This window comes from Hyperolius riggenbachi, chromosome 12, assembly GCF_040937935.1.
Source record: "Hyperolius riggenbachi isolate aHypRig1 chromosome 12, aHypRig1.pri, whole genome shotgun sequence".
NCBI lineage: Eukaryota > Metazoa > Chordata > Amphibia > Anura > Hyperoliidae > Hyperolius > Hyperolius riggenbachi.
In genome coordinates, this window is record NC_090657.1 from 54,708,620 (window position 1) to 54,726,723 (window position 18,104).

Sequence of the window (18,104 nt, forward strand, 5' to 3'; positions counted from 1 at the left end):
TGAGGCTTTTGGCTTTCTGAGAGACAAGTCTGACAAGATCTAGTCAGAACTGGAAGGAAATGGTTATTAGAAGAAAATGATGAGCTTCTAAGAGAAACTGTTGGCGAGGTAAGTATGAAATACTCATTTGCAGGTGCATCATGCGTTTAGTCTAAATAATTAGGTTCAGATTCGCTCAAAGGCAAAAGTTGGAGGATAGAATAACAATAATATTTTTATAGTGCTTTTCTCCCTGGGGACTCAAAGCGCTGTGACCCTGCATTATGCAGCCTCAAAGGCTAGGGAAAAGAGGTGAGTTTTTAGACGAGTCAGAAGCAATCTCAAGCTTCTCTGGAAGGCATAAGTTGGAAGATGGAGTGAGCAGGGTGAGAGGGGTCAGAAGCAACCTCAGTCACTCTCTTTCTGCACCTGCTAGCGGAAAGGTTCTGCAGCGAAGGTGAACAGCAGTTGTGGTGAACTACAAGTCTCAGCATGCACCAGCAGGATTTAGGGACAGTCTTGCAATGCATGCTGGTCCTTATAGTGTCTGTGCAGCTGGGCATCCCCAAGTAACCCCTCAGCAGATGCCAGCCTGGGGGCTGCAGGACTCAGACAGGCCTCAGTGCAACCCAGCAACAATAACAAAGCCCCCCTTCCTTCCCCCCCGGGGTGCAGCCCTCACCAGCTCCTTGGCCTTTTCCATCAGACCCTCATGGGGACGCTGTTCCTGCTCTCCCGGCGCCTCAGCCTCTTCCCCGAGCAGCACGATCCCCGCTCAGCCTGAAAACAATGAACTCCTGCAACAACATCAACACAAGCAGCAGCTTCCCTCTCCCTGCGCATGCGCGCCCTTCTGCTATTGGCTGTGCCCGCTCGCCCCGCCCTCTTCCGGCGGAAGGCTGGCAGAGATTGGCGCTGCAGAACTACAAGCTCCGAGCTCTTGACCAGAAGAGAGGAAGCTCTCTGGCGATTCAAGACGGAAGCAACTTAGTATAAAACCGCATGTGACCGGAAGTGGGATTGGAGTCATTCATATGCGCCGGAAGTGGGGCAGAAAATAGCTAATGTACGCAGGAAGTGGGGCAGTTTTTGAGTAACAGATAGTGAAAAAGCAGCAGGAGTATTTTTGAGCGGAGGAATCGAGAGGTAACGAAGCGGAGACAGGCCGAATATCTTTAGAGAGTAAAGAAAAAAATAGAAAGTAGGTTATGCTTGTTTTGGTCGTGCTGGTCGTGAAGTGAGTTCCTCTTCCGGGGTCAGAGGTCGCAGGAAGCTCCACGTGCGTTTGGTGCAGGTGAGTGCAGTGAAGAAATTTAGGGTTGCCTATGGCAACCAGATAGGGGATTCCATCTGCTGTGTGGAGCTGGCCACCGTAGCTGACCCTCTTGACGTGATCTCCCTGCAGCAGCTGCAGGATAATCTGTTCCTGGAATTCTTGCGTGCTTACACTAACCACATATACACAGGAACAGCAACTAGCTGTTCCTGTACCCCCCAATCAGTGATCAGTATAATGATTGGCTATCACCAGCCTCTGTTCCCCTATGTGGCCAGCTTAATGATTTGTTGTTGCTGTATCCCCCTATGTGGTCAGTGTATGATTGGCTCTTCCCATGTCACCAGCCTGTGTTCCCCTATGTGGCCAGTGTAATTTGTTGTTCCTGTATCCCCCTATGTGGTCAGTGTATTCATACTCCCTGGGCTTGTTTTCAATGGGGGCGATTCACAGCGTTTCCCCACATGCAAATCCGGAGTCCGGACGGGGAAACGCAGTGTATTGGAAGCAGGGAGCACACCTGTTTGAATTGCAAAAATGATAACAAGTCCATTAAAAATACACTGTTGGCAAGCAACCAGCTGACTGTCAGCCATAGGAAATTACACGTGATGTATGGAAAAGCAGCAGTGCTGGTATTTTCTTACCACTGTGGTAAACCGCACATTGCTCCCACTGCACTGCAATTGTGCGTTGGGAAGCATTATGAGCGGTTTCACTTGCATTTTAGTGTTGCAGAAAACGCACACGATTTTAAGCAAGTGTGAATCTTTCTTTACGCTTACTGCCCAGACAGGGTTGCCACTTCATCCCTTTTAATGGCGCATTTAAGTTATACAGGTTCTGAGGCTACTAACACATAATCAGTGCCTAAACTGCATCTAACTAGGTAAAAGGCATGTATATATTATATGCGTCAGTATTTGAAGGGATGAGGTGGAGACCCTGTGTCCAGATCGCACTGCAGTGCAAATCTGGAAGGCATGCTACTGAAATCTGCAGCATGCCATCCAAATTTGCACTGCAGTGTGAACGCGACAGCAAGCCTAAAGCAAGGGTCTCACTTGCTTAAAGGATACCCCAACTGAAATGTGACATAATGAGATAGACATGTGTATGTACAGTGCCTAGTACACAAATAACTATGCTGTGTTCCTTTTTTTCTTTCTCTGCCTGAAAGAGTTAAATATAAGGTATGCAAGTGGCTGACTCAGTCCTGACTCAGACAGGAATTGACTACAGTGTGACCCTCACTGATAAGAAATTACAACTATAAAACACTTTTCTAGCAGAAAATGGCTTCTGAGAGCAAGAAAGAGATAAAAAAGGGGAATTTCTTATCAGTGAGGGTCACACTGTAGTCACTTCCTGTCTGAGTCAGGACTGAGTCAGCCACTTACATACCTGATATTTAACTGAATTTTGGCAAAAAAAATGATTTTTTTTAACTTTCTGTGCTGACATTTTTCAAATAAAGTAAAATTTCTGTATACATGCAGCGCGAAAAATATGGACAAACATGTTTTTGATAAAAAAAAAAACCATTCAGAGTATATTTATTGGTTTGGGTAAAAGTTATAGCGTTTACAAACTATGGTGCAAAAAGTGAATTTTCCCATTTTGAAGCATCTCCGACTTTTCTGAGCACCTGTCATGTTTCATGAGGTGCTAAAATTCCAGGATAGTATAAATATCCCCCAAATGACCCCATTTTGGAAAGAAGACATCCCAAAGTATTCACTGAGAGGCATGGTGAGTTCATAGATTTTATTTTTTGTCACAAGTTAGCGGAAAATGACATTTTGTGACAAAAAAAAATGAAAAAAAAAATTTCCATTTCTTCTAACTTGCGACAAAAAAAAATGAAATCTGCCACGGACTCACTATGCTCCTCTCTGAATACCTTGAAGTGTCTACTTTCCAAAATGGGGTCATTTATGGGGTGTGTTTACTGTCCTGGCATTTTGGGGGGTGCTAAATTGTAAGCACCCCTGTAAAGCCTAAAGGTGCTCATTGCACTTAGGGCCCCTTAGCGCAGTTAGGCTGCAAAAAAGTGCCACACATGTGGTATCGCCGTACTCAGGAGAAGTAGTATAATGTGTTTTGGGGTGTTTTTTTTACACATACCCATGCTGGGTGGGAGAAATATCTCTGTAAATCACAATTTTTTGATTTTTTTACACACAATTGTCCATTTACAGAGATATTTCTCCCACTCAGCATGGGTATGTGTAAAAATACACCCCGAAACACATCATACTACTTCTCCTGAGTACGGCGATACCACATGTGTGGCACTTTTTTGCACCCCAACTGCGCTAAGGGGCCCAAAGTCCAATGAGTACCTTTAGGATTTCACAGGTCATTTCACGACATTTGGTTTCAAGACTACTCCTCACGGTTTAGGGCCCCTAAAATCCCAGAGCAGTATAGGAACCCCACAAGTGACCCCATTTTAGAAAGAAAACACCCAAAGGTATTCCGTTAGGAGTATGGTGAGTTCATAGAAGATTTTATTTTTTTGTCACAAGTTAGCGGAAATTGATTTTAATTGTTTTTTTTCACAAAGTGTCATTTTCCGCTAACTTGTGACAAAAAATAAAATCTTCTATGAACTCACCATACTCCTAACTGAATACCTTGGGGTGTCTTCTTTCTAAAATGGGGTCACTAGTGGGGTTCCTATACTGCCCTGGGATTTTAGGGGCCCTAAACCGTGAGGAGTAGTCTTGAAACCAAATTTCGCAAAATTACCTGTGAAATCCTAAAGGTACTCATTGGACTTTGGGCCCCTTAGCGCAGTTAGGGTGCAAAAAAGTGCCACACATGAGGTATCCCCGTACTCAGGAGAAGTAGTATAATTTGTTTTGCGGTGTATTTTTACACATACCCATGCTGGGTGGGAGAAATATCTCTGTAAATGGACAATTGTGTGTAAAAAAATTGTGATTTACAGAGATATTTCTCCCACCCAGCATGGGTATGTGTAAAAATACACCCCAAAACACATTATACTACTTCTCCTGAGTACGGCGATACCACATGTGTGGCACTTTTTTGCACCCCAACTGCGCTAAGGGGCCCAAAGTCCAATGAGTACCTTTAGGATTTCACAGGTCATTTTGCGAAATTTGGTTTCAAGACTACTCCTCACGGTTTAGGGCCCCTAAAATGCCAGGGCAGTATAGGAACCCCACAAGTGACCCCATTTTAGAAAGAAGACACCCCAAGGTATTCAGTTAGGAGTATGGTGAGTTCATAGAGGATCTTATTTTTTGTCACAAGTTAGCGGAAAATGACACTTTGTGAAAAAAAACAATTAAAATCAATTTCCGCTAACTTGTGACAAAAAAATAAAATCTTCTATGAACTCACCATACTCCTAACTAAATACCTTGGGGTGTCTTCTTTCTAAAATGGGGTCACTTGTGGGGTTCCTATACTGCCCTGGGATTTTAGGGGCCCTAAACCGTGAGGAGTAGTCTTGAAACCAAATGTCGCAAAATGACCTGTGAAATCTTAAAGGTACTCATTGGACTTTGGGCCCCTTAGCGCAGTTAGGGTGCAAAAAAGTGCCACACATGAGGTATCCCCGTACTCAGGAGAAGTATTATAATTTGTTTTGCGGTGTATTTTTACACATACCCATGCTGGGTGGGAGAAATATCTCTGTAAATCAGAATTTTTTGATTTTTTTTTACACATAATTGTCCACTTACAGAGCTATTTCTCCCACCCAGCATGGGTATGTGTAAAAATACACCCCAAAACACATTATACTACTTCTCCTGAGTACAGCGATACCTCATGTGTGACACTTTTTTAGCAGCCTAGTTGCGCAAAGGGGCCCAAAGTCCAATGAGCACCTTTAGGCTTTACAGGGGTGCTCACAATTTAGCAACCCCCCCACATGCCAGGACCGTGAACAAACCCCACAAATGACCCCATTTTGGAAAGAAGACACCCCAAGGTATTCCATGAGGGGCATGGTGAGTTCATAGAAAAAAAATTTTTTGTCATAAGTGAGCGGAAAATGACATTTTGTGAAAAAAACATACAACAATTTCTGCTAACTTGTGACAAAAAATAAAATATTCTATGAACTCACCATGCACCTCACGGAATACTTTGTGGTGTCCTCTTTCCAAAATGGCATCATTCGTGGGGTCTTTCCTGGCATTTTAGGGTCTCTGCAATCATTACATGTATGGCCAGTATTAGGAGTTTCTGCTATACTCCTTATTTTGGGCATACGGGTAATGCACTCTGGGCTGAAAGGAAAAATGACAGTCAATCAATCAATCAATGTGGATGAAAAAATATCTGCCAAAAAAATGTGAAAAAAAAAAGAGGGGAAGGCGTCTGCCAGGACATAGGAGCTGCCACCCAAAAACGTCCACCCACTCAGCTCGTATGCCCTGGCAAAGCCGATTTATCCATTCACACCGATCGATGTGGATGAACAAATCATTGCCAGAGTTCTTTTTTGATACAAAGTGCTTGCCAAAGCATAGGAGCTCCAACACCACCCCTCAGCTCATATACCTCGGCAAACGTATCTTTTTTACTGCAGAGGAGAAATCTCGTCCTGCAGCGCTGCATGCACCGACTTGTGTGTAATCTGACAGACACACAATGCTTCTGTCAGGATGCACCATCAGTGCTGCAGCTGGTTGGTCGGTCGGTCGGTCGGTCCACCTGGAAGGGTAAAGGATGGAAAAAAGAGAGAAAAACACACACAAAAAAAACAAGCAAGCAGCAAAGCAATAACTTCATTAACATCAACTTTTATAAACTTTAATGAACATTTTTAACCCAAACATTAACATTGGGAACCAAACATTAACTTTTTTGCTTACCTGTTTTTTTTATTTGTTTTTTTTTTCTTACCTTTCTGAGGACAAACCTCTCGTCCCCCATGGGACAATATGCTAAGTGCAAATCGCACAGAGATGTGGCGAAGTACATTATGCACTTTGTCCCAAGTGAAAGGAGAGGTTCCTGGCAGCACTGTGTATTAGGGTCTCTGGAAACCTGATGTCTGGGTTCACACTGCATATTGGCGTATCCGGTGGGTCGCGCGCACCGCATCGCCCCAAACAGACCTTCAGAGAATACCGCTAGAGTAGCATTCGACAGTAATCGCATTCGGCCTAGTAAGTAACTGCGTCGCCGTAGACTAACATGACTTCCGGGCCGACCCAAATTGCCACAGAAGCCACCCAGTAACGTAGGCATGCACTAGCGTTAAGTCAAGCACTTCCGGCGTAGGGGGGGACCGCAAAGTGTGACTTTCGCTAGGCAATTTTCCCTAACGCATCACGCCAGTGTGAAATAGCACAGAGACCCTTGTGTGCCTACTGCTATGTTTGGAGTTCCCTACTCTCTAAAAGTGTATCTGCTCATGATACCTCTGGAAACACTCCCCTAGGCATAGACCAGGCTGGTCAGGACACATGGGACAGTAAACAGAGGTGTCACGCCTTGTTCCAGCCCTGCTGCAGACACGACAACGTTTTCTTGGGGTGCGTTGATTTGGGCCACTCTGAATGGGAAAGGCGTAGTGCCTTTCATGCAGCCGGCTAACTGCATTTTGGGGTTGGGCCACGGCACCTCCTGGATACAGGAGTTCCATAACGATGTCTTCCTGGAATTTAAGGAACGCTCCAGTTCTCCCAGCCTTACTGTAGAGAACAAAGCTGTTGTAAATACCCAATTGAATTAGATAAACAGACACTTTTTTATACCAGCGTCTGGTTTTGCGGGAAACTAAATAGGGCCCTAACATCTGGTCATTGAAGTCCACCCCTCCCATGTAAGCATTATAGTCGTGGACGGCGAGGGGTTTTTCAGTGACCTCAGTTGCCGTTGAATTTGGACTGTCGTGTCTGTGTGAATGGTGGACAGAAGGTAAACGTCCCTCTTGTCCTTCCATTTCACCGCGAGCAGGTCATCTGTACACAAGGCAGCCCTCTCCCCCCGTGCAAGCCGGGTACTAACGAGCCGTTGGGGGAAGCCCCGGCGACTAGGCCGCACGGTGCCACAGCAGCGGATCCCATCTATCTTTAAATGCTGATAGAGGGCCACACTTGTGTAGAAGTTGTCCACATAAAGATGGTACCCCTCCTGGAACAAAGGTGACACCAAGTCCCACACAATCTTGCCACTGCTCCCCAGGTAGTCAGGGCATCCGACCGGCTCCAATTTTGAGTCTTTTCCCTCATAGACCCTAAAACCATAAGTATAGCCTGTGGCCCTTTCACAGAGCTTATACAGTTTCACCCCATACCGGGCGCGCTTGCTTGGGATGTACTGTTTGATGCCAAGGCGCCCGGTAAAATGTATGAGGGACTCGTCTACACACATGTGCTGTTCAGGGGTATAAGCATCTGCAAATTTTGATGACATGTGGTCTATGAGGGGCCGAATTTTGTGGAGCCGGTCATAAGCAGGGTGGTCACTTCGATGACAGGTTGTGTTGTCATTGAAGTGCAGGAAGCGCAGGATCATCTCAAACCGTGTCCTGGACATGACAGCAGAGAACATGGGCAGGTGATATATTGTGCGCGTAGACCAATAAGACCGCAATACATTCAATTTGACTAGACCCATGTTAAGGAGAAGGCCCAAAAAAGTTTTAAGTTCGGAAACTTGGAGTGGTTTCCACCGGTAAGCCTGGGCATAGTACTTATCCGGGTTGTCGGTGATGTATTGTGTGGCATAACGTTTGGCCTCAGCCACAATTAAGTCGTAGAGATCCTCGGTGAAGAACAGATGAAAAAAAGTCTAGGGCCGTTACTAGATTATCTGTCTCCACCTGGACTCCAGACTGGGCGGTGAAAGGGGGCAGTACGGGTGCGGCGGAACCAGGGGATTGCCAATTGGGATTTGCCAGCACCTCTGGAAGACTATGGGTAGTACGGGCCCGTTTTCTTGGTGGCTGCAACTCGGGTCTTAATGCACGTGCCACCGAACCAGTTTCAACTTCCCTTCTGGTGCTCACCACTTCACCAGGGTCTACGGAAGTACTGGTGCCAGGTCCAGGAGATGCTGCGCTGCTGGTGTATGCCTCACCATGAAACCTCAGACCAGCGCTAGCACCACTCTGCTGCCCTTGAGGCAGATCCTGCGCCACCTGCGGTCCAGTGACATGGGGTGTGGTACGCCTGGCTCTAGCCGGGACCTCAACCTCGTTATCGCTATCGGTCAGCGAGCCACTGCTGTCCACAGGTTCGTACTCTGACCCAGAAGATTCGTCGGATGAGATGTCCCAATCGTCATCATCCGACTGGGCCATGTACCTGAGAACCTCATCATCGGAATACCCCTTTCTTGCCATGGTGGGCTGCTAAATTTAGGGGGTATTCCTCTGAGACTACCCAGGAAAAAGAGCACCTACCTAGCAAAAGGGAGTACTTGCGGAGCAGAAAGCTGTGGTCACTGAGTTTTGAAAAAAATCAAAACTGATCTTTACAGTGCCACAGCTATTGTACAGTGTTTTTTGCAGTGATCAGAAAAAAAATTCTGTCACTGCGGTGGGGCGGGCTGAATGCAAGTGCAGGCGAACGATCAGGCCTGATCGGCAAACACTGCGTTTTTAGTGGATCCTAATGACCCCAATATAGATCTGTGTGCGATCAGTAATGATCACTTACAGATACTATATAGTACCAATGCTGATTAGCGACAGTAATGACGCTAATCAGCGACTAATTAGTGACTGTGGTGCGGTGGGCTGAGCGCTAACTGACACTAACACAGGGGCCTAGCTAACTGGCCTAACTGTTAACACTAGTGATACTAAAAACACTGTTTTTAGATCACTAGGATAGTGACCGGGGGGGGGGGGGGGGATCAGGGGGCAATCAGACAGCAATGGGGGCAATCAGAAACAATCACAGACCATCAGAGGGCAATCAAGGCAAATACAACACAATTAGAGCCAATAAGAGTGATTAGAGGGCAATCACAGCCAGTCAGCGCAATCAAAGCCAATCGCGGGGCAATCGAAAACCAATCACGGGACAATCGAAAACCAATCACGGGACAATCGAAAACCAATCACGGGACAATCGAAGCCAATCACGGGACAATCGAAGCCAATCACGGGACAATCGAAGCCAATCACGGGACAATCGAAGCCAATCACGGGACAATCGAAGCCAATCACGGGACAATCGAAGCCAATCACGGGACAATCGAAGCCAATCACGGGACAATCGAAGCCAATCACGGGACAATCGAAGCCAATCACGGGACAATCGAAGCCAATCACGGGACAATCGAAGCCAATCACGGGACAATCGAAGCCAATCACGGGACAATCGAAGCCAATCACGGGACAATCGAAGCCAATCACGGGACAATCGAAGCCAATCACAGCACAATCGAAGCCAATCACAGGACAATCAAAAAACAATCACGGGACAATCGAAGCCAATCACGGGACAATCTAAGTCAGTCACAGGGCAATTGAGACAATTGGAGCCAATCAAAGCACAATCAAGCGTTACAGACAGGAGATTAGATATACACAATGGCAGGGGGGTGATCTAGGGCAGGGTGGAGTGATCAGAGGGAGATATAAGGGCAGGGGGGAGGGTGATCAGGAGCCTGCAGTGACAGGTGGTGACGGGGTGATTGATAGGTGATCAGTAGGTAATTACAGAGGAGAAAATAAGCAAGCAATGCACTGGCGGGGGGTCTGAGGGCGATCTGAGGGTTCGGGTGGGTGATTGGGTGCCCGCAAGGGGCAGATTAGGGTCTAATCTGATGGGTAGCAGTGACGGGGTGACGGGGTGATTGATAGGTGATCAGAAGGTAATTACAGGGTAGAATATATGCAAGCAATGCACTGGCAAGTTGATCAGAGGGGGTCTCAGGGAAATCTGAGGGGGTGGGCGGGTGATTGGGTGCCCAAAAGGGGCAGATTAGGGACTGATCTGATGGGTGGTAGTGACAGGGGGTGATTGATGGGTGATCAGTAGGTGTTTAGAGGAGAGAAAAGATGTAAACAATGCACTTGGTAGGTGTTATGAGGGTGGGCCTGTGGGCGATCTGAGCGTGTGGGTGGGTGATCAGATGCCCGCAAAGGGCAGGTTAGGGTCTAATCTGATGGGTGGCAGTGACAGGTGATGACAGGGGGTGATCGATGGGTGATTGACAGGTGATTGACAGGTGATTACAGAGAATAGCTGTATACAGTACACGGGGGGGGGGGGGGGTCTGGGGAGGATCTGAGGGTGTGGGGGGGTGATCAGGCGCCCCCAGGGGGAAGTTTAGGACCTGATCTAAAAGATAGCGTTGACAGTTAGTGACAGTAGGTGATTGATAGGTGATTAGGGGGGTGATTGGGTGCAAACAGTGCTGTCAGGGGGTGGGCAGGGGGGGTCTGATGGGTGCTGTGGGCGATCAGTGTGCAGGGGGGGCAGATCAGTGTGTGTGTGTTCCAACTCACAGTGCTGCCTTCCTCTCTGGTGGTCGATTGAGCGCTGTGACCACCAGGGAGGAGGCAGCGTGTATAATACGCTTTGTTTACCTAACAAAGCGTATTATACACTTTCAATTGGCCATTTCAAAAAGTTGCAACCCGCCGGCGCTGCTGATTGGCCGGCGGGTTGACGTCACATGTGGGCGGAGCCTAATGCCAGCGATGCGCGCGCAGTTCGCGCGCGCGATCGCCCGCAATCCCCTCCCCCAGGACCCGATGCCATTCTGCGTTACGTGGTCCTGGGGCTGCCACTTTGCCGCCGCCGCCAATATGAAGTAGGCGGTCGGCAAGTGGTTAACATTGTGCACCTTTTCCGCAACACTAAATTGCACCAGAATGCTTATGGCCAAAAGTATTAGAGGTTCCAAGGCTGAGAAGGTAAATACACCTCACCCCTCTGCCGAAGCTGCTAAAATACCATCTATGCTGAGCTCACTTGTGTTTACAAAGCAAGCTAGATATGACAGTGCAGTTTCTACAGAGCTCAGTGGGAAGGAGGGTTGGCAATGCATACACCAGGCAGAGGAAGAGAAAAAGAGTAAGGGAGGAAATCAGGATTGGCTTCAGTCAGAGGGACTTAAGATTGAAAATGCCTGGAACAGTTTTCTCTATACGTATTGTATAATATTTACTGAAATAAAAATGTGGACAGTACAATACATATGCTGAGTAAGTAGAACAAGTATTTATCTACATATATTTGTGTCTTTTTTCCCTAGGATAGTATGGCTGTCCCTACTGCGTTAAGTATAACACTTCAAATGACTAATTCACGGTCCTGGAACCTCGCTCAGGGGTCTTATCCCTGGTGGTGCCGGTGCTGCACCTCGCTCAGGTCACCATCCTGGGTAGTAGTCATGCAATAACAATGAAGAGGCGGCACACAAAAGGCTTGCTAGTTAAAGCATATATTGGTGGTGGAGCAGCACTACATGTTACGAACCTTCACGGTTCTTCATCAGGTGTAAAATGGTTTTACACCTGATGAAGAACCGTGAAGGTTCGTAACATGTAGTGCTGCTCCACCACCAATATATGCTTTAACTAGCAAGCCTTTTGTGTGCCGCCTCTTCATTGTTATTGCGTTAAGTATAAGTTCACATAATAAATCTGATCCATGTTTGCGAGATCTTTTCTATTCTCCACGGTTCTTTAGATGGGGACACTGACTACCATTTAGAATAGGTTTTGATACTTTTATTTGTTGTGCCTCAGTTTAAGCTGTCCTTTTCCACCCTTTTTAGTCTTTCAGAAAGAAAATGGAGTCAGCAAAGGGTAAGAGCACTGAAGGCCGGATGTCTCCCCAAAGAAAAAGGCTGCGGAGCACTCCCAGCAAGCAACACAACTTATCTACAGAGGAAACGCTAAAAGAGCGAAACTTAAAGGTCCTGAAAGTGAAGCCGGATGTGGAGAAGTGTTTGGAGGAACTGGTCTTTGGAGGGGAAGATGAATTTGTGGAAAGACTCAAGGGCGATTCAAAGGTACCGTATTTGTTACAGCTTGTGGAACGGCCTGCAAAAGTGTGTAGAAAGGTAAAGCTTTACAACAGTCTGTGTAACTCACCTAGGTCCAGTGCTGTGCAGATATGTCACAAGGCTCATTCGGTTGGTATGAGGGGGGTTGACACGACGGAGCAGCTTGCACTGGTGTCATAAGTAACAGAATAACAGACTCAGCTGCTTGTTGTCGATTAAAAAATGTTAGATCACTAAAATTGAGTAGATTCAGAACTTCCTGTCTGCTCTAAAAGATAAACAACCGCATAATAACCTTTAAAAAAAAGGCATTTCTTTCTTACGGCTGATACAAATCATGAAATAAATCTGCGGCTTTCAAATGAGCTTATCTGCCGTGGCAGTCAGCTGACACATGGGAAAGATCAAATTACACTTGTGATTAGTCACAGATGAGGGGGAATTACCTACAGGGTAATCCCCCCTCATCTGTTACTACAGGGTGCATTTCTCTGTTTTCCTTCTGTCCTGTGCAAGTTCAGGTCCATTTTAAAGGGAACCCAAACCAAACATTTTTTTAAATCAAAATATTTAGTTGCACCACTCTGACACATACAAAGATAAACACTCCTTCAAGCCTATGAGCATTTCAGTGCATGCCTTTCACCCTTCTTTTTTCATAACTTGGGTTATACAGGTGGCAGCCATTAGCAATTCCTCCTTTGCTGGACACCTCCTGCTCCACCAGTCTGCCGGATTCTGTCCAGGCAATATGAAAGGAAGGGAGGGGTTCCTCCAATAAATGTAACATATTTTATATTTGTCATCATGCAGCTGAAAAGAGGCTGCTATTTATTATTATAATTTAGAAAATACATTTTATTCCTGAAATCTTGTATTTTTAATTTGGGTCCACTTTAAAGAGAATCTGTACTCTAATATTCTTACAATAAAAAGCATACCATTCTATTCATTATTTTCTCCTGTGCCCCTCTGTGCTGTTTCTGCCACTCTCTGCTGCAATCCTGGCTTGTAATTAACAGTTTTAGGCAGTGTTTACAAACAAACTAACCAGCTTCTAATAGGCTCAGCTGAGCATAGTGTGTGAGCCATTCACAGTGTGCAGGGGGCCTGCAGAGGGTTTGTATCGCTTTTACCAATCACAAGCAGCCCTGCACATTCCACACAATCAGGACAGAGGAAAGATACATTGATTTATTACAGAGACAGTGCAGTTAGGAAAGACTGCAGTAAGCCAGAGCAGATTAGAACAGGCATAGGAACTTATAGGATAGAAGAACTAAGGCTGAAAAATGTGTTACAGAGTCTCTTTAAGCAACCTGTAACCTCTTCCATGAATTCAATAACCTTAGGGAAAAGCTATTCAATCTGGTATGTTCCCACAATACTCATGATTTGCACTATATCATGCCACCCAATAGCTGAAAAGTGGAAAGGGTGGGGGCAACAATAAAGTGCACCCAAATTCGTATATTATAAATGTACAAAATTGTAATCAAAAACATATAACAGAATTTTTCCAGTAACCTCCAGGACAGGTCCACCATGAGACGACATAGGCTCCTCCCAGGAACAGGAAACGTCCAATTGAGTACTCTATAAATTTTATCAGACACCCTCACTCGCCAGTTGACGTTTCCTGTTCCAGGGAACAAGAGTGCTCTATGTCGCTCGCCGGTCTGTCAGGCCAGGTGTGCCAGGGACCGGGTTGGCGGCGTATGATGGACCTGCCTGGAGAGGAGTTTGGATCCGGTTGGAGGAGCTGATTTCTTCTTACCTCCTCCAGAGACTGTCTCGGCTACCCTGGATGAGGTGGATCCGGGCACAGCATGCGGCGTCTGTGACTCCCCGCGTGGCGGAGGCCGTTGGTCGCGCCGGAAGTGACGGAGTGAGTGGTCCTGAGCCTCCGGAGGGTTGGCTGGATGTTGCCCACAATGGCGGCGCCCGGACGTTGGACTTCCGCCCTTACGTGACGTCACTTCCGGTCGCGAGGGTGAAGAGACGCCGGAAACCCGCATGGCTCGGCATTTCGTTTGGAGAGCGGAGCGGGATGGACGCTAAGCAGGAACCGGGAAAGGTGAGATTGGCGGAGGCTTGGTGACCTTTATGGTATGAGCCATACGCTAGTACGCCGCATCTATGCTGAGGTCTGTTTATATACAGAATGTATACATAGCACTATCAGTATAGCAGTATACGCGGGTTGTCTGCTTAGCGTCTTTTCTGAGGTCTGTTCATTGACATATTATTAGTTATTATGTATCTGGCAGATGTCTGAAATCCGTGATTATAGTGGATTGCAATTATTTTATAAACATGGATTCTGCTATTTCGCATATTATAGTCTGCCGTGGGGTATTTTTACAGATGTTGTTATATACAGATTAATATTGTATATTCTGTCTTGAAGTACTAAATAGATTGATGAAGATCTTTTAGTTTATCTATTATGTATAATTAGTACATATTCTAACTACACAATCATGGATGCCTTGTCTGGGTGATGGCTGTATTATCACTATTAGAGGTATATGCACCTGGGTGTCCTTCTTCTGTAGAGGACTTTAGGTGACACTGTTTTTTTTTTATATGTTTTATTGTAGGGCACAGAAGCTACTGACCCTTCAAGGCCAAGAAGGCGGTGCCCGCTCTGTGACACAAAGCTTGCCCATAATTATGCCAGACAGTTTTGTCAACCTTGCCTAGTGAAGTTAGTTCAGGAACAGTCAGGCACATTACAGGAAGAAATTAGATCAGTGATGAAACAAGAGATGACAGATACAATTAAATCCTTGAAAGAAGCTCTATCAGAGGCTGTGAATCCGGCAGTGGAAGTAGTTACAGCATCAGCTGGCACAGCGGCTGGTACAGCACCGGAGCATAGTTCTGATCCGATACAGCCAGAACAACCGGGTAAACATAAAAGTAAATCAAATAAAAGAAGAGTGATCTCTTCATCAGAAGAGGAAGCTATGGAAGAGGATGAGGATAATGAAGGAGATGATGATGAGTCTGATGCATCCTCAGTAAGGAGTGTGGAAAGTCAGTCGGATCTTAAGAAGGTTTCTAGATTCAGATTTCCAGCGGATGAGACGGATGAACTCATTTTAGCTATTAATAACACTCTTAAAATAGAACCCAAAAAGACGGAAGAAATATCAATTCATGATAAATTATATCAGGGAATGGAGCCATCAGAACCACTGACATTCCCTGTTCACAAATCCACTAAGAATACTATAATGAGTCAATGGAAATTTCCGGATAGGAAATTATTCATGTCCAAAGGGTTTGTTAAAAGATTTCCATTTTCAGAGGGGGATATAAAGACATGGGATCGATGCCCCAGATTAGATGCAGCTTTCTCACAAGTGAATAAGGACAACGAGTTAGCATTTGAGGATCTGGGATACCTCAAGGACCCACAAGATAAGAGAGTCGAATTTGCTTTAAAGAAGGCCTGGTCTTCAGCTGGAGCTAACTTTAGACCTGCGGCAGCTACGACTTGTGTTTCAAGAGTATTAGCCCTTTGGGTAAAGAAGGTTCAGGAAAATGTTGAGAGGGGGGCATCTAAAAAAGAAATTTTAGAATCATTAGAGGTTGTAGCCAAGGCTACAGATTATATTACGGATGCTGCAGCAGAAAATATTAGAGTAAATGCTAGAACAAGTGCATTAATTAATACGGCCAGACGTAATCTCTGGATAAAAAACTGGGATGGAAGTCAGGCCTCCAAAGCTAGGGTGTGTAATATACCTTTTGATGGAGAACTGCTGTTCGGAGCCCAGCTAGATGAAATATTGGAGAGAACTTCCGATAGGAAGAAAGGGTTTCCGAAGAAAAAGAAATTTATTCAGAACAAAAGATTTTTCAGGAGAAACAGGCAGGATAATAGGGATAAGTTTCAACAGAGAAAGAAACCCTGGGCCATTAATAAGGAAGGAGCGAAAAGGAATTTTCTTTTTCGTAACACAGACAATAAAGAAAAAAAGTGACGCCAAAGGAAGAGTTGGGGGTCGGCTAATGCAGTATTATTCCCAATGGTCAAAAATAACGAAAAACGATTTCATTCTCAATCTGGTAAGACAGGGATACAAAATTCAGTTTCAATCATTTCCAAGAAAAAGATTTGTGGCGACTCCTCTTCCAAGAGACAAGGAAAGGAGATTCGCGTTGGTAAACAGCATAGAGAATATGGTGAAGGAAAAGGTAGTGGTCCCTGTCCCAAAGAGTCAGGAACACAAAGGATTTTACTCGACGATTTTCCTGGTTCGAAAACCGACGGGGAAGTTCAGGTTAATACTCAATCTAAAGCCTTTAAATCCCTTTGTATCTTATCTAAGATTCAGGATGGAATCGATTTTTTCTGTAAGAAACTTACTGACCCCAGGATGTGTAATGACAAATATCGACCTAAGGGATGCATACTGGCACATCCCAGTAAGAGACTCGTCCCAGAAATTCCTAAGATTTGCGGTAAAGAAAAAGAAACTAGTTCAGCACTTTCAATTCAAGGTCCTACCGTTTGGAATATCGTCAGCTCCCCGAATATTTTCAAAAGTAATGGGAGAGGTAATAAAAGACTTTCACACAAAGGGGATTCTAGTTATCCCTTATCTGGACGACCTTCTGATTGTGGCAGAGTCGAACAAACAGGCAGAGGATCACACAGAGACGGTTCTAGAGCAGTTACAGAATCTGGGATGGATCATAAACTGGGACAAGTCGGTTCTTCAACCAACATCAAGAATACAATTTCTAGGAGTCTTGATAGACTCACAGACACAGAGACTTTATCTGACGGAAGAAAAAGTATTAAAGACAAAAAGAATTATAGTAGATTGCAAGGCAGATCCAACCATGTCAATAAGAGAAATCATGAAGGTATTAGGATTTCTAACATCAACTTCTCCAGCTGTTCAGTGGGCTCTAATGCACACGAGAAACCTACAGTTCTGGATGATGGAGAACTGGAGCAAGAAACAGGAGGATCTAGAGAAGACATTAACGTTACCGGAACTAGTTCTAAAGTCACTAGAATGGTGGTTGACAGAGAAGGTCCTCACAGAGGGAAGATTATGGAGTTATCCCACACAGAAGGTGGTGACTACAGATGCAAGCCTACTAGGATGGGGTGCACATTTAGAGGGAAGAATTCTTCAGGGTCTTTGGACAAGAACAGTAAGAAACCAGTCCTCAAATTACAGGGAACTAAGAGCAATAAAAGAATCTCTGATGCAGTCATTACATCTATTAAGGGGACAGCATGTTCAGATCAGGACAGACAATACCACAGCTGTGGCATACATAAATCGTCAGGGAGGAACGAGATCAAAAAAGCTTCTAGAGCTCTCGATGGAAATATTGATGTTAGCAGAAGAGAATCTCCTATCGTTATCAGCAATTCATCTAAAGGGATCTTTGAACAACATGGCGGATTTTCTAAGCAGACACAGACTATCGAATACAGAGTTGGAGATATCAAACAGGATATTCAGAGTATTAGTCAGGAAGTGGGGTCGTCCTCAAATAGACCTATTCGCGAACAGACAAAACACAAAATGCAAAAGATTTTATTCACTAAATCCCAGAGAGGGGGCAGAGGCAGTGGATGCACTGAGCCAGAAATGGGTATTCAACAAGGCGTATGCATTTCCTCCGATTCAGTTAATACCTCGGGTGTTACAGAAGTTGATACAGTCAAGGACTACGGTGATCATGATAACACCAGACTGGCCAAGAAGAAGTTGGTATCCAATACTTCTAAAAATGAGATTGGACGGTCCATGGAGGATTCCACAAAAGGAATCAGTGATCTTGAAGTCAAGAAGAGGCCCAGGTTGCATTCCAAATCTAAACCTGTCCGCTTGGCTTCTGAGAGGTC

General features: G+C 45.4%; 2 protein-coding genes across 5 annotated transcripts in view; one reads left to right on the plus strand and one right to left on the minus strand.

Moving 5' to 3' along the window:
• MBTD1 (mbt domain containing 1) overlaps window positions 1-965 on the minus strand; it is a 98,020-nt gene extending 97,055 nt beyond the window's left edge. For all 3 annotated transcript variants that reach the window (XM_068263930.1, XM_068263929.1, XM_068263931.1), the window contains exon 1: window positions 662-965. In XM_068263930.1, coding sequence (XP_068120031.1) covers window positions 662-682 — 21 coding nt within the window. In that variant the 5' untranslated portion in view covers window positions 683-965. The remainder of the gene's footprint in view (window positions 1-661) is intronic.
• Window positions 888-18,104, plus strand: part of UTP18 (UTP18 small subunit processome component) — a 53,356-nt gene continuing 36,139 nt past the window's right edge. The window contains exons 1-2 of one of the 2 annotated variants that reach the window (XM_068263932.1): window positions 888-1,273; window positions 11,990-12,226. In XM_068263932.1, coding sequence (XP_068120033.1) covers window positions 12,005-12,226 — 222 coding nt within the window. In that variant the 5' untranslated portion in view covers window positions 888-1,273; window positions 11,990-12,004. The remainder of the gene's footprint in view (window positions 1,274-11,989; window positions 12,227-18,104) is intronic. The other variant, XM_068263933.1, reaches the window with a different exon arrangement.